This window comes from Haliaeetus albicilla, chromosome 25 (assembly GCF_947461875.1).
Source record: "Haliaeetus albicilla chromosome 25, bHalAlb1.1, whole genome shotgun sequence".
NCBI lineage: Eukaryota > Metazoa > Chordata > Aves > Accipitriformes > Accipitridae > Haliaeetus > Haliaeetus albicilla.
In genome coordinates, this window is record NC_091507.1 from 4,217,204 (window position 1) to 4,233,351 (window position 16,148).

The 16,148-nt window shown below is 43.9% G+C and overlaps 1 protein-coding gene across 1 annotated transcript; it reads right to left on the reverse strand.

Annotated features, from left to right (window-relative positions):
* Window positions 1–304: 304 nt before the first annotated feature.
* CLDN34 (claudin 34) lies at window positions 305–2,873 on the reverse strand. Its single transcript, XM_009914045.2, has 2 exons — window positions 2,752–2,873; window positions 305–1,408 (listed from the first exon to the last, which is right to left on the reverse strand). Exon 2 carries the CDS (start codon window positions 1,352–1,354, stop codon window positions 710–712), a length of 645 nt encoding a protein of 214 aa, XP_009912347.1. The 5' UTR covers window positions 1,355–1,408; window positions 2,752–2,873; the 3' UTR covers window positions 305–709.
* Between the last annotated feature and the right edge of the window lie 13,275 nt (window positions 2,874–16,148).

Here is a 16,148-nt window from a genome sequence, read left to right on the forward strand (position 1 = left end):
GTGAAGTGTCTGATGAAGAAGCAAACACTTGCAGACTTTTTGGCTCTGCCTAAGTGAGGAACTAAGAGCGCACCTTGCCCACAGGCAAACATGTTGCAACATAAAATGCAAATAGCTTGAAAGAAAAATAGAAGCATTAAAGACACAGCATTTTATGTGCCCTAGAGGAAGAGGAGAAACTGGCAAGACCTTGGTAAGACAATTCAGGGAAGACTCATTTGACACAACCGTGATGACACTCATATTATTGGTGTTAAAAGTCTTGACTTGTCACAAAACGTACTTTGCTACAGATGTAATTAAATAATGGACAAAATAGTTTAGTACCAACAAGGAAACAAGTTCACATTTAATACGTCTGATTTCACGTTTTTCTAACAGGACAGTAGTTCAGAGTCAGTTTTTTGAAAATGATAAATATCTTACACAAAAAAATAAATTAATCAATAACGTTTGTATATACAAAAGAAGACAACTGGTAAAACTTAATCACAGTTGCTGCTCAACAGCAATTCTCTCAAGGACGAACCTCTGGTCATATATGTGACAACTAAGACTGTAATTCAGCTGGTTCATATAACAAAATAGTGTGGCTGCTATAGACTAAAATTAAATTCTGCAGTTCCTTGACTATAAAATCACTCGTGCTGCTGCCCTTATCTCTTGACTATGCTCTTGTTCTGAAGCAGCACGGGAGGAATTTATCCTGTCAGGATTTCGTGATAGCGTTTGCGGTTGCTGGAAATCTGTACGAGAGAGAAAAAGTCCCACTCAGCAGCAGGAGGACGACAGCTACAATCCCGATAGGAATGGCAGCGCCGGCTTCCTGCGCCGCTGGGCTGGAGGGCATGTCGTAAGAAGGAGGAAAAGCGATGCTCTGGTTGTGCGTTACCGAATAGAAATTCCAGCTCACGGGAATCAGGACGCACAGACCAGCGAGTATGTAGAAGCAGCCACCCACCAGGAAGAAATGGGTAATGAGAGTTTTGCGAGGGACTCCCATATAAACATTCCTCAGAGCAAATATTGTGGCAGTCACTCCCAGCAAGCCCATGAACATGGCGATCAACAGGAGACCCTGAGCAGCATAAATTTCGTGGGGGATGGAGGAGTCATAGCCACTGAGTTTGTGGCAGAACTGTTCTTTATAGCCAGGCGAGACGTGAAGGTAACTGATGAAGCAGACTTTCCAAATCCCCACCCAGGCAACGCCAGAGGAGATGATAGTGGTGTTGTCCACATGCCACACTCTCCATTCCACCATTCCCATTGAAATGGTGCACAGGATCCAGCCTACCGTACCCAGAGCGAAGGCGGCTAGCTGGAGGTGCGAGCTGCGGGCCAGGGAGCTCATCCTCCAGAGGTCTTCTACTCTGTCCCAGACACGGCTGCCATGCGAAGAGAGGCACTGGGAAGAAACACGGTATAAAATTACAAAGGCAGTTATTATTTGGGTGAATAGGTGAACCGGTTAGTGAAAAAGAAAAAGCAGGAGAGAATATGTGCACAGGGGGAGGGTGGTAGTCATCTTTCCCCAGCTGTAATGAATTCTTGAAGTTTTAATGTCCGTAGACAAATAGCATCTAGGTTTTAATTCTGTATATGTCCTTGTATCAGAAGGAGAAGAAAGGGTCTCTGATTAGCTCCCTTTACAATCTCATTTTTACATTCACAAAAGGAAATTTCACATCTTCTTCCAAGTTATTTTCTTCCTCGGTAATTAACCGTTATGCTCAAAGATCCTTATACACATTACATGTAATAGGAGCCCTAGGGTTACTGGCTAGTAGAAACTAAATCTGACAAAATCCGCAGATCCTGGCTGTTGCACGAGATCCTACGAAGCAGCTGCAGAAGCCGCTCTCCTCTCCGCTGGCAGCCGCGATTTCAGTGCAGCGGCCAAACCCAACAGACCTTCTGCTCTTGTGCCACCTTTACTGAGAGCTGCTGGGACCAGCGTTAGGCGGAACGCACCGTAGTTCAGAGGCACGAGCAAATCCAGGCCACAAAGTCTAATAACGACCACTGAACATTGACCTTTTTTAGATTATCTAACCGTGAATGCATCAGCAGAAGCACTTGAATTAATCAGAAATATATAGTGCTCTGTGCAGGGGCTGGAGCCTGGATCTGCTGCCTTTGCTTTCCTCCCCTCAAACTTTAACCAAGATTTCTTCAGTGTTTTACCTTTGCAAATCACACTCATTCATAACCTGCCCAACTTGTCCAGTTCAAATCATCCTAACGCTGTGGTGGAAAAGATTTTAGTCATTTAACCTAGCAAAAGATTTTAGGTTTGTTTGCTGACTGTACATTCTAAGTGCAAATTAGGGTTTTATTCTAAAAAAAAAAATAAAAAACCTGTTAATTTCCTACATCTTTCAACAACCTTCTGAGCAATTATAGGAATGATCTGTGATTACAGAAGATGTGGCCTTGAATTTATTACGTAGATCTGAGATGTTCTAGGGATCTTTATGAGTTATCTAAAATACCTTTTCTGCTGCTCCCATTGCATTCAAGACTGAAGAAATACTGTACCAAGTTCACTCTAATAATAAGACGACAGATCTGCAACTTTTCTAGCAATAACTTCTATTTACTTATCTTAAACAAACAGATTCAGTTGGTGATACAATCTAGTTGCAAAAATCCATCTGCGGAAATCTTAAATAAAAAATATCTTCGTAACAATATGGCCTTAAGCAAACATTGTCCATCCTCTCATACTGGTGCCCACCATATACTTACTTCAGTCCTGAAGCTGATGCCAGTGATAACAGGATGGGACAGAATGAGTTTTGACGCCAGCCAAACACAACAACATCTGCAATTTTATCGTTTTGGCCTCCCCATTCATCTATGTATCTCCAATAGAACTGATTTCCTGTGGGACATATTAATCTCCATTATTGCAAATGTACATTTAATCCCTTCCTGCACAGAGGAAATTGCTCCAGAATAGCCTTCTGTGGTTTTTATCTACTTAAACCAAAACCAATTTATAAATGGTTTCTCAATCTGCTACATTATTTACAAAGTGATTGTAAACCCCCCTATCTAATTAAGAGTTCTTACCAGCCACACAGCATAGTCGCCCCACAGGGCATTATGAATCGTTTTCTTTCCAGTTCCACATCAAAATACTGTTGTTTCTGTACATGTCTAGGGGAAGATGCTAGACCGAAAAAAGCGTGATCAAAGGAGTCCTGCGCTGAGTCCCTTCTGCTGCTGTTTGAATTAGTTGAGCACACAGAGGCCAAACCCAAACCATATTAAAATACCATTTTGTGCAGAGCCCGTATTTCTGTAACGCTTTTTGTATACGTCATAAACATTCATTTAAACCACCTGCTGATATCAAGGTCATAGAAGATAGGCAAGCAGGCCGATCCGTGTCATTGAGAGCTCTTCAGAGTATGGTATCAGTGTTTTATCTTAATGGATTGAATTTGCCCACCTGTCTGCTCACAGAATTAAATGAGATTGTATCCGTGATTACCGAGCCCTCTACCAAACCTTCATGTGCTAAGCTACTTAGAATGGTGTCCAGAGTTGAATTATAAAACTAAAAAATAGGAAAAGTTCTTTTTTTTTTCCTGTGAGATTCACAAAACATACAGAACAAGCAAACATGCAGGCTGAAAGAATTCAAGGCTTATACAAAAATTCTGAAAACATAGGAGAATAACCAGCTAACACAGATGGGCTTTAGATGAGGTACCAAATGTCTAGACACAAAAAATTGCTTATGTAGGAAATGATTCATTTCGGCTCATTTCTCCACACCCTGCCCGCTGGAGCTTATTTGATGTAACGTGGTATCACTGACTTCGAAACAAGTCAAGGTGAAAAAGAAAGACTTCTGAGATCGATGATGGAATTGGATTACAATTCTCATACTTGCCTGTTTTGGAAAGTCAGACAGAAGCCTACGCTTGTAACCTCTTGGTATTAAGAGTCAGCAAGAAAATAAGGAACAAAATATCAAGGTGAGATAGAGGAATTTGCTTGCCATATGAAAACACGTCAAAATTAAGGCAAAGATGTGGCTCCTGGTTCCAGCCTCTACCATTATGAATATTAATAAGCACCCCGTAGGTTTTGCTGGTCTCCTCAAACGAGGACAGAGGTGTCACCTGCCAGACGCGTTCGTTTCAAGGGGACCTTGGGGTAAGAACGCGTTCGGTCCCCAGTGTCCGGCACAGCCCCTCGGCCCACGGCCCCCCGGGCATCCCGCGGGGACGTGGGCGTCGGGGACGCGCCTTCCCCCCGTGGACCGAGGTGAGGGTCGTTTTTCAGGAGTCCTGGGGCCAGCATTTCCAAAAAACACAACAACCAGAAGACGTTTCGCTTGCAGACGCCAAGTGAAACTGGGAGCGAGCTGCAGAGGGCGACTCCCGCCAGGATTTGACCCAACTCGGCGGCTGGGAGAGCTCGGGCGAGGGGGAAAGAGGGACGGAAAGGAAAGGGAAGGGAAGAGAGGAAAGGGAGGAAAGAGAGGAAGGAAAGAGGGAAGGAAAGAAGGAGGGAAGGAAAGAAGGAAGGAAGGAGGGAAAGGAGGAGGGAGGGAAAGGAAGGAAGGAGGGAAGGAAAGAGGGAAGGAGGGAGGGAGGGAAAGAGGGAAGGAAGGAAGGAGGGAAGGAAGGAGGAAAGGAGGGAGGGAAGGAGGGAGGGAGGAAAGGAAGGAGGGAAGGAAGGAGGGAAGGAAGGAGGGAGGGAAGGAAGGAGGGAAGGAAGGAGGGAAGGAGGGAGGGAAGGAAGGGGGGAGGGAGGGAAGGAGGGAGGGAGGGAAGGAAGGAAAGAAGGAGGGAGGGAAGGAAAGAAGGAGGGAAGGAAGGAGGGAAGGAAGGAAGGAGGGAGGGAAGGAGGGAGGGAGGGAAGGAAGAAGGGAGGGAAGGAAAGAAGGAGGGAGGGAAGGAAAGAAGGAGGGAGGGAAGGAAAGAAGGAGGGAAGGAAGGAAGGAGGGAGGGAAGGAAGGAGGGAGGGAAGGAAGGAGGGAGGGGAGGGAGGGAAGGAAGGAAGGAGGGAGGGAAGGAAGGAGGGAGGGAGGGAAGGAACCAACCTCATAGCAAGAAGAGTGACAGGGCCGGGCGCGTGGCTGGGGCTCACAGCAGCCCTGACTTTAGCAGTGCCCTTCCCATAGGTTTCAGAGAGAGGCATTCCCGTTGGAAAGGAAGATCCATCACTAACTTGCCATTTGCATAAAAAGAGGGAAGAAGTAATATTTTTTCATAAAATCTTTTGGTCCCTGTGCAAATGCCCTCTCCAGCCTTCTAAGAGAAAAATGCAAAAGTTCAGTCCCTGCGTGTTTAGAGCTATACTGGATAAAATACAGTTCAAAGCCCAGGTGATATGGCAGTCTGTGCTAACACAGACAGCATTGGCATGATCTATTGGCTGGCTTCATACTTCAGTAATTATATAAATATTTTGAATTAATTTAATTAGTATAGAAAGATTACCTATATGGTCTGAATAATACGGTGATGTAACACTATATGAAATTTCCTAAGGCATATGAACTCATATTCACTCAGCTACAGGCAGTCTTCTGAACAATTGGTGTTACTGGCATGCAGTTCTTGATGTGGAAGCTCACTCAGAGCTGCAGATTTCAGCATTCAGAGTTTGCGTGCCAGCTATTTCATGGGATGGAGGTAGCCTACAAAGGCAGACTTGACAGGAGGAACAAGCTAGGTCTACGTGGTGTGTGTGCCAGTGGACAAAAAACATGACTGAAACCCCTTTTCACCCAAAGAAGCAAGAGAAGTGTGTTAAGAGGCGGCTACAGTTCCATCTCTTGGTGTCCCATGATTTCATCAACACTTTCATTTCAAATCCATTCAGTCCAATCCAACAAGCATTCTAGCAGCTTCTGGGGACAGTCTTTGGAAAGTTTAGACACAATAGCTAAAAATAGAGAGCTGCTTCTACAGGCTTCTCGCCCAACAGTCCCTTGCTATCATTTTTTCTCTCTTAATACATCTTTCAATTCCTTCATTAGAAAGGGCTTTCCTTCATAGATGTATTTTTAACTAAATACCCTACCTGAATAAAAACAAAATGTAAACTTGTTAGCATTCAATCAAAATTTGCACAGAGAAGACAGAAGCTAACTGTAAAAGATGACACATGCTAGTGAATTCATCCAAATACAGAAACTTGAAGGATCCTTTTGTCTTTATTGCTTATTTTTATTTAAATGAAGCATTGCACAGTGGGTAGCTGTTTATGAAAAGTGTGTTGAGCCATTGCCCGTATACTTCAGGGACAGAATGAGACAGGACTTTCCCCCTCTCAGTTACAAGAAACAGATGAGGATGCCCAGGAGCTCTGTTAACTTTCCTACAGCTGCAAGCTTGCTTCTAGGGGAAAAAATGCAAGCAAGCTGCTCTCTCAACTGCCAAATGCTTTCACAGAGGGGTTTTTTGGGTCATCTGTGCATCGGGCTTACCTTTAAAAAGACTAAAATGAAATGCTGCAGACAGTAAAGGTCAGTTCTCTCTGGCCACAGTCCCATCTCCTAATGTTCTCAGCAGCAGGAGCAAACAGAAATGGAGCTATACTTGAAATTTTGTCAACACTTCTTTTACTTCCAGTAATTGCTAGTGACAAAAGGCTGGGGCTATGATACCAGTTCTCAGAGTAGATAAACCTAAATGGCACCAAATGCATTTCACTTCTGGAATTAATATTGGTCCTCTGAAAAGCTGTTTAAATTACGTGCAGCAGTCTATATGCATCAGCTGGGTTTCAGATCTGCTTTCTAAAACTCAACCTGCCTTAAGCTCCTGAAAACAAAGATTTAATAAACCCTGCAGGTAAATGCAGGGAAAAAAGCTAGCATGTTTTCTTAATTAGCGCATTTAAATATAAATGGGCCTTTCAGATTACTGGGTCTCACACTCCCTCATGGGGTGAGGGTCTGTGCCAGGGGCTGACATCCAACTTGTAGGGTGGCATAAGAGAGTCCCCCAACCACGCAATCACCTGCAAGACTTGTCTTTAAATGCATCATTTCACATGATGGGTTGAGGGCCAGATGGCACTAGCTTTCAGCGGCGGGGAGTTTGCAATTTAGCAGAGGTCCTTCAGAGGTTGGTGTGTGCTAGGTAATACATTCCCCAGCAGCAGCATCCCCTCTGCGGTATCTCCTGCCCTTCTGGGACCTGAAGCACCAGGCAGAGCGGGATGGGGCAGTCACCAACACCTGGAACATGAGATCTCAGGTACGGAAAGAGGCTGCAGGGAAGTGTGAGATGGCGCTGGGGCTTGTCATTGGAATTTGCGGAAGTCTTACACAAATTGCATGTTCCTTGACGTGATACTCAAAGACTGTACTAATGCTCTAGACCCTTGAGTTCAGATGTGTCTAGAAGAGAAATTCAGAAATGTTTTTTACCCTTCTGTCATTGTCATCACTGTTTCACAGCACAGCTCTGGTTGAAGTGTGGCTTTATCTCTAAGGTTACCTTCTTGCTGTGGTCCCTGCCACAAGAGTTGCCAGCAGTGGCTGCTAAATCAGTCTGTTCCCAGCTTCTTCAAAAGACATTTAAACAAACACTCAGTGTGGCAATTCTTTTGCTCCTATTTTCTTAGATACAAAGTTTGCATTTATGACCCCTTCCTTGAATACAGTCTCCCTGACATTCATGAAGTCTTGAACCCTGATGTCTCATGTTTGGGTTTCAGTTGTCACAAACATACTCATTTTCAATTAGAAAAGACAAACTTGTAGGGCACAGAGTCTTAAAAGTCATTACAGAGAATCTCCAGATTTAACACACCTTATGTACCCCCTTCCTCCCAAATGCCAATATCGAGTGTTATGGACTCTGCTGCTTCCACTTTCTCATTGTGTTTCAAAACAAGGAAACCAAAGCAATCTTCACTTCTCTTCCATCAAGTAAGAATACATTGAAATTTAGCTGTGTAAAAGTTCTTCGCCTATTTCAGGAAAAGATTTTGTTTGATTTGCTTTGGTCGTAGGATGAAGAGAAACTGATATACCTCACTGGTTTTTCAGGTCCTAATTTACTTTTCTGTGGTTGAGCCCACCTTAAGCTCTTATTAAATAAGGAAATGTCACAGGCTTGTAGGCAGTGAGATGGCAGTAGGCTTGACCTAGGACCCACATGACCCCATATTATCATAGTTTCTACAGATTGTTTTGCCTCTGCCTTGAAGGGAGCTCCATTTAGAGCCCAAGTAGAACAGTTTAGGGACATGCCAGGAATGAGAGCCCCCCAAAACCCAAGGCAGATACACTGGCTGTGTTGAGACGGGATCCTCTCAGGAAGCTTCAGAAAGCAGAGGGAAGCCCAAAAGCTTGCCTGCTGTGGGTGTCTGGCACAGAGAAAAGAGCACGAAGGGGTCTGAAGTGTGACTAAGGCAACCACATCCAGGTCCCAGAGAGCTCACACGCGACTGGGAAGACGAGGGCACTGAGTACAGGCGTGGGAAGATGTCACCCAGGAGGAGTCGCCTTCTAGCGAAAAGAACGGGAACTAATGCTGCCGGGTGCCTGCGGGAGAGATGAAGAACACCTGAAGCACCCAGAGCATCACCCGGTCAGGAGGCAGAAGTGTTGCCCGTGCTGACGGCGCGTAAGGAACTGCCCACGGAAGGGGGAATTGGGGAGCACACGACCTGCACGTGGCAACCTGAGGATGAGGTTTTCTTCGTAGACATCGGGTGGGTGGTTGCAAGGAAAGCTTTCCAAAAGGATAGGAGACAATACTTGTTTCTTTGTAAGTGAGAGCACAGCTAAAATAAAAAATACTAAAAAGATGTAACAATAGAAGAGCGAAGTGTGAATCTCCCTGTCTGCAGCCTGTCTGCCTGTTGAAAGATGGTTTTGCTTTAGGAATTCTGCTGCAACTTGTAACCACCTTGAAGAGAAAGTTCATGATAAACTCTTCCTATATAAAATACACAGTTATTTTTCCCAGCTCATGTAAGCAGGAATCGATTTATTTCCATTTATTTCATGTTTTAAGCAACTATTTTTGCTTTAGATGTTGCCAGGCACCGCATGGATTTTGAAATTAACGTTCAAATCCTGCTTTTGTAAAGTTTTATAGCCTAGATACAGCTTTATTGGTCTATACTGGATATGGTTTACTAACCAAGTCCTTTGTTCAATCTAAGTCTTGCAGCAGAAAGGGAGTTTGAAAAAACCCAACAGCATAGTAATTAAGAAGGTCTCTTCTTAGCAATATCCCTATGATTTAATGCTTGAAAACTTAATTCTTCAGTTCCCAGTTGGGAAAACATTCTTTATAGGAAACAAATAAATATTTAAATCTCTCTCCATCTGTTCTCTATCAGCACTTCATAAAATAAGTCATATTAAAAAAAAAGGAGACTTACTTCTGTGAGTCTGAGAGTTGCCTAAGACTTTGAAGCAGTGTCAGCTGGATGAAGCAAGTTCCAGAAGAGAGGTGGAAAATAATGCCCGTGCAAATTGTCCGACTTGTTACTCTACCAAGTAGGTACCTCACGGTTCCTTGTCACTCTCTCACTAGGTCAACAGAGATGTAGGAAGTCAGTTAATCATTAACATATTATAAAAATATGAAAGCTGTACCATATGCCATTTTTTCTAATTGCTCTAAAACACTTACCAAGGTATATAGATAACTCCCATGGAAAATTCAGTTTTCCGTAAGACAGTTTCAGAAAACCTGCCTTTGTGATTACATGATCTTCCAGCCTGAGACCACCACGATGTCCCCACTTGAAGGACAAAGAATTCTCATCTGAGAGAGAATGAAGTGATTTCATAACCCTTTCTTCTTTGTTAAGAGTTTTCCTCCTGTACTTATGCAACCCAAATTAGTGCAGCTCTGCAGTGGAAAGAAATATAGGGGAGAAGGAGGAGATTTTCCAAGGAGTAAACTCAAGCTGAACTAGTCTCTTGTTGATATTTCTGTACAAAGAGTACCATGCTTGCTAACTCGGATACTTTTAAAAAAAACCCCAAACCCAACACCTTTTTTTTTTATTATGTTATGTTTGCCTTGCTTTGTGGTTTTCCCATGAATGTTCTCACAATGGTTCTTACAAATGGTAAGAGAGTTCTTAAGTCCGTTCTGGTTTCTCCTCTTTGACACCTAGCATAAACTATGCTAATCGCCAAACGGTGCACTGGCCCCCACAACAGGAGGACATTTCCAGGGCTGGTGTTGAAAGACGAGGAGGTTTATTTCACTGAAGTATCCTGAAACGGGAAGCCCTCGTTGAAAAATTCTCACCTGTAACATGCACCATGGCTGGTCATTGCCACCACTAAAGAAGGCTGCAAAATGGCATTAATCCATATCCTTCAGTTTTCTGCATCCCCTTTAATCCAGTTCCCCTCCCCTCTTGCTGTTACCTTCCAGCTGATGCTGATTCACTGGTTTCACGTGCAGGTAACGCAGCCTGGCTATGGCAACACAGTCCTACCTTCTTCCGCAGCTCACCAGGCTGGGATCTCCTCTCCGGCTGGTCGCAGCTAGATGGTGTTAGTTTGGTGCTCAAATTCAGCTACTCAGGCTTTGCTGTTGCGTGCCAAAAAGCCCTGACACATATAGACCCTGATGGGCTCGTTGTCATGTGTTAGGCTTGAGTGTGGCCTTTTGACACGGTGATGGGTCTTGCTGATTCAGAAGGACAGCATCCTTGGGCAGGAGGCAGCTGGCAGATAGACTCATTTTCTTGGATTTAATAACTGTGCAAGACAAAATTTGCAGGCAAACCTATCGCTGATCTTACATATGAAGCTGCTGCACCATGCGATAGGAGCGGCACCCCTGTGCTACTCCCTGAACAACACTTCTTTGCCCCCAAATGCTGCATTTCTGACCTATTTCTTCTCGGTCACAAAAAAACCCCATTGTGACACTTTAAAGATTAAATTGTACAGAAAAATAATTGCGATATATTTGTCGACCGCCATCAGCGCAGTGAAGTTTAATTCGACTGGAAATCTGCAGTGCTTAGTCTGTGATAACATAACCAGCAGCATAAGCACCATTACATTAGTGAGAAATACAATACGCATGAAATGGAATGGAAGCAAGATAAGAAGCAAACAACAGTACTAAGTTTTTTTTCTTCTCAGTATATGATTATGACTTCCATAAACGTGTTCCTTTTTAGTGTATTAGTGACAAATTATTAGGAAGCAGATGGAAATTAAGTAAGTTTCTGACTGCCTTATTTAAAGGAACACATTTTACACATCAGGCTTTATTGTTCTTTGAATGCCAATGATTAATACTTTTTCAAGCAGAAGACATTTGTTTTCTTCCTCCTGTGGCCTTGACCCAAAGCACACTGAAATCAGTGGAAATAGTTCTGCTGACTTCAAAGACCTTTAGATCAAGCCCGGTCCCTTCTGTGGCTTACAATTTCATTGTTAAATACCACAGAACAGGAAATATTTGTTTCACGTTATTTTTCCTTTCATTTGCCACATTGAAAAAACCAGCCTGAAATCAAGATACTGTGCAAGATACATTTCCCAATGAGTGGTACCAAATAGGCAGCAGACAGAGCCCCATAAACAGCTCAGGGGCTCAGGTACAAGTACTTGCTCGCTTTTTGTTTCAAGACAAAGGTTACTTCTCTCAGGAAACACAGCAGCCTCCCTGCACACTTGCCAGTCTGTGATCAGTGAATTGGGGATTAGGGCTGTTGCATCCTCCCTCTGTCACCGCTTGTCCTCAGCAGATCATCAGACTGACACCTCTCCAAATCCAACACTGCACCTAAGTGTGGGCGTCTAAACCCACAGCTCGAGTCAGAAAAATATTTGCATCAACACCTTTTCTAACTGTATCCCTTTATGGGCAAACAGTTGTCTTTGCAACCCGAGAAATTCAGAGACGAGACAAACATCTCTACCAAACTCAACACAACCCACATTACAAGTCCTTCTCAGCTCAGCGGCAGTAGACTCTCTGCCCGTTTTGCCTGTGCCTCTTCAAACGTGGATCACAAATACATTGCCAACAGTATGTTGAATGACATTGAAAAGCAGGACGCTTAAAAGATGAGGATGTGTTTTCAGAGAGCGCACGATAACCTCATCGCAATTGTTGCCCCACTGTTGAGGCTAACCCCACAAAGAGCCCACTTGGACACCTGCATAGATAAACTCTACAGCTGTTGCAATAACAAACACCCCAAAGCAAGATAGGCTTCTGAAAGGGTTAAAACCCTTTGCACCTCATTGCATTTGCCTTAGGAAGGGGGAAGAAACCTTCCAGGCGAGGGGCTTGGAAGCCCTCCAAGTGGGGAGGCTCCGCGTTGCTTTGCAGATGGAGGTGGCCAGCAGTGGTGGGATGGAGAGGCCACAGCAGGAACCTCCCCATGTTCCTAAACACGACCCTGGGGAAGGGGTGCTTTTATCATAGCATGGCAAAGGGCTTGGTTGTTAAACAGCTTGACTTTTGCTTTCAGAGTCGTTATCACTCTCTTTGTCCTGTTAAGCCCAGGAGCGTGCAGCAGCCAGACTGCCCAAGGCTTGCCTCTAAAGAGAAGCTCAATGGACTCCATGGGGAAACACTACACACTATCAGATACTCAACTCAATCCCAAACTAAGTTCACCCCATTCAAAGCTGCCAGCGGGTGCTGCTTGCATTTAGAGTTGATCCCATCAGCTGGGAGGTTCTCTGGCTCCAGAGGACTTGGTAATAGTTTTGTTGTGCTACTGCCATTTGTCAGTGTATTTTGCTGGCTTTGATTTCCCTTCTGTTTTGTGAAGACCCAAAAACGTCCAAAATGCTCAGTCCCTACCATCCTGTGTGTTCGTTCTGTTTATATTTTTTCAGTCCAGTGTGGGTGAGATTTAAACACATGTTTTAGTCTAACACTGCAGTGGACTCTGACATCATGTAAGGGACATTGTATGTTGTCCCTGCTAGCAAGAGAGATGGTGTTCAATGTCCCATTCAGGTCTTGGAAGCTGGGGAGCCTGTACTCCATCCAGGTCTGGACTTGCTTCCTTCCAAACAATCTTGCACAGCACTAATATCCCTATTAATGGTCAAATACTTGTTTAGTGCTTCTGCCCAAACTGTGTCAGAGATCTTTCGTCCACCATCAACGCCACCAGCAGTGTCCTCAGACTCCCTGCTGACACACTAACAACTCTTTTTTCCTCTTAACTTTTCCTGGATTGCCCTTATAACTGAGCTAGAAGACTCACAGAAACTTCCTGTGAAGAAGCTGACCCTTTTACTATCCATCAATTAAAAACAAAGGGGAAATGGAAACACACAAAACACAGCTGCCCAGATTTCTCCAGCATGGGTTGTTTAGAAGTTTTCTTCAGAGACCAGCAACTGTAGGTCCTTTGGAATGGGCTCAGTATTAGTTTTTGAAGCAAAATTGAGATGACAATTACAGACTCAATAATTTCAAGAGGGATGATTTCACTGTGATTGTGACTCAACAAGGGGCTGATTTAAAACCAACAAAATTTGTCTTTGGCTCAGCAAGAAATGGATGTTTTTTCCTGGAGATGCGGAACACAAAAGCTCACATGCACAAAATGAAGGGCTGCTAAAATTAGATGCACTCTTGTGGTTTGGGTAGGCTTCTGGTTATTCCCAGATACCCAAAAGTAGGTCATTTGAAGCTTAACAGACATTTCCCTCAGACTTGCTGACATTTTAGAGCTAGTAGAAAAGACCACCTGACGGGAGGATGTTATCAACATGTCACACTCCGGTTTCGCTCCGCCTTGGCAGCCTTTCGGCACTTCTGCACTGCGCGAACGCCGCAGTGTTACAACGCCAGGCTTTTTTCACTTCGTTGGAGCTGCCTTAGCAGCTTGTTCTATCAGCTGTTAGAAGTCACAAGAAAATCAAGTTCCCATAGATTTTCATTAAAGGGAACAAAAGTAAGAGATCAACAGAAAACTTTAGCTGGTAACATGTCGGGGGGGGGGGGTGTTAAAGGTTTACAAAGCAACTGGCTGCACAAATCACAGGGCACTACTGAAGTACAACTTTAGGAGAAACATGTGAATCACTGATTGCTCATTAGCTGATCATGGCTGTGACCTTGGCTACAAGATCTTCAGGATCTTTACTGACACCCTAAAAGGGTTTCTATGCCTTTAGCTCCCTTCCTGGTTATCGTCATAGCTGTACAATGACTGTGATCTTTGAACTGACCAATACCCTATTAAGATTGATGCAGTAGGTAGTAGATACAAATGTCCTGGCAAGCCAGAACACAAATAAAATAGGAGTCTGCAGAAAGCAAAACAGATTTCTCATGAACTACTTTAGCACCACAAGCAGGGTGCCAGTGAGGAGCAGAAGGATGCAGTTCTGTAAAGAGCTCCAGAAAGGGCAAATTCCTTAAATATGTGAAGGGCAGCTGCTTTTCAAAAGTGTTTTCTTGCAGCAACTCTGCCTCGAAGGGAAGACAGCTCTACTTTTTATCCTTGTGCTAGTCTGTCATTTACCTGGGCGCTGGGGGAAAGAGGTGTCCAACTGCCCCTGCTTTCCCTCAAAGCACTACGTAGCCAGCTTACAAATTACAAGGCAAAGGAGATGAAAGGCCAGCGATCCTCCAACGATACGTGCTCCTGCACACACAGGGGACAGTTTCAAGAAGGGGGGCAACCACCTGGAAGGAGCAGATGAAGAGAGATCAGCTTTATGTTGGCCCAGGGAAACGTTGTACGGAAAGTAAAGTTTGTCAGTGCAGGAGCACTGGTAGGAGACTCACCCATGTACAAGGCCTTATCTCAGAAAACAAGGGAAAACGAAAGCCATCTAGTAATCTAGTACTTAGCAAAAGTAACTAATCGAACTAGTATAAGGAGAAGAGTTTGTAGCAGTCCCTGGAGATGCATGTGTGGAGAGGGTCTGTAATGGAAGAAGAAAGATCGCCTGAGACCTGCTGCCTGGAGCACTCAAGCCCCATCTGCAAGCTGAGGGCTTGCAAACTCCCACCTATTTTGCCGACCTGCCAGTCTACAAAAGCCACGTGTTACAATTACTTCGGCTCTTTTAAGACCCCAGTTATAAAACCATTGGCAATCTAAATATTTACCAAAGTAGTCACACCTTGGTATGTGACCATGTAATGTAAGAACTGCAAACACGAAAGGTGGATTTATGGTGATCATAAAATTTTCATTCCGAGTTTCCTGACTTCCAGAGACTTAAGGCCTGACCTTCCCACTGCACACTTTCCCCGCTGTTCATGACAAAAGTACTGTACTCCTGACACCCTTGAACATTTGCACCTAATTTTTATTTTCATGTGTCTATCTTGTGCTTGCTGGTTCTTGATAGGGATTTCTCTGCTAAATGAGTCTCATTTTGTATGTGATGCTGGGTAGTGCATACCCGGCAATCTTTAAATCCCAGTTTTGATCTTCGGATCTTAAGCGCTCTTTGGTTTTGTTGTTACAAGGTAGTCTCTCTACTCTCTAATAATTTACATGAGTCTTTTCTCATGTTTTCCAGTTTTTCAACGCCTTTGCATTGGATATGGACAGTAGAATTAGACACAATATTTCTCAAGTTTAGAAAGTTTTTAGTAATATTGCCTAGCAAGATCCTGCTCTCCCCATGTTCTCTTCCAAGGCAGTGTTGCAGCCTTTTCCCTAGAACATAAAGTTCATATGAGCTGTTAATTCGCTGTCACCTCACACAGTTTTTGAAAGTGCTTCTTTTCTGGTCTATATGCCATCACCCTGTCCATGTGGTCACCACTTGCTCCTTGATTAATTGCTTTGCATGTCACTGTATGAAACGGCAATTTGTTTGAACACACCCAGACTAACATTCTCACTCTATGCAACTTTCCTCTTCATTGTTTGCCATATATGTGGCAAGTAGTGACCACTCTGCCTCTTTTGTAATCATCTCTTATTTGTGTGGTGGAACTGCCCATCGCGTAAAAATGCTGGTCTAAATAACTCCACCTTTGCAAAACCAGTGTGACAACAGAGTTTACTCACCTAGTTCTTTTTCTCCCCACTGCAGTAAAAATAGGAGGAAAAGCTATTTTTTTTTACTTCTCGAACTATAAACGTATACAAACACACAGGATTTGGAGAACAGAGTGACTGAACAGAGTTTTTTAAGAATCCCTGGGTCTCCAATGCCAGAGACGTATCTGCTGTAT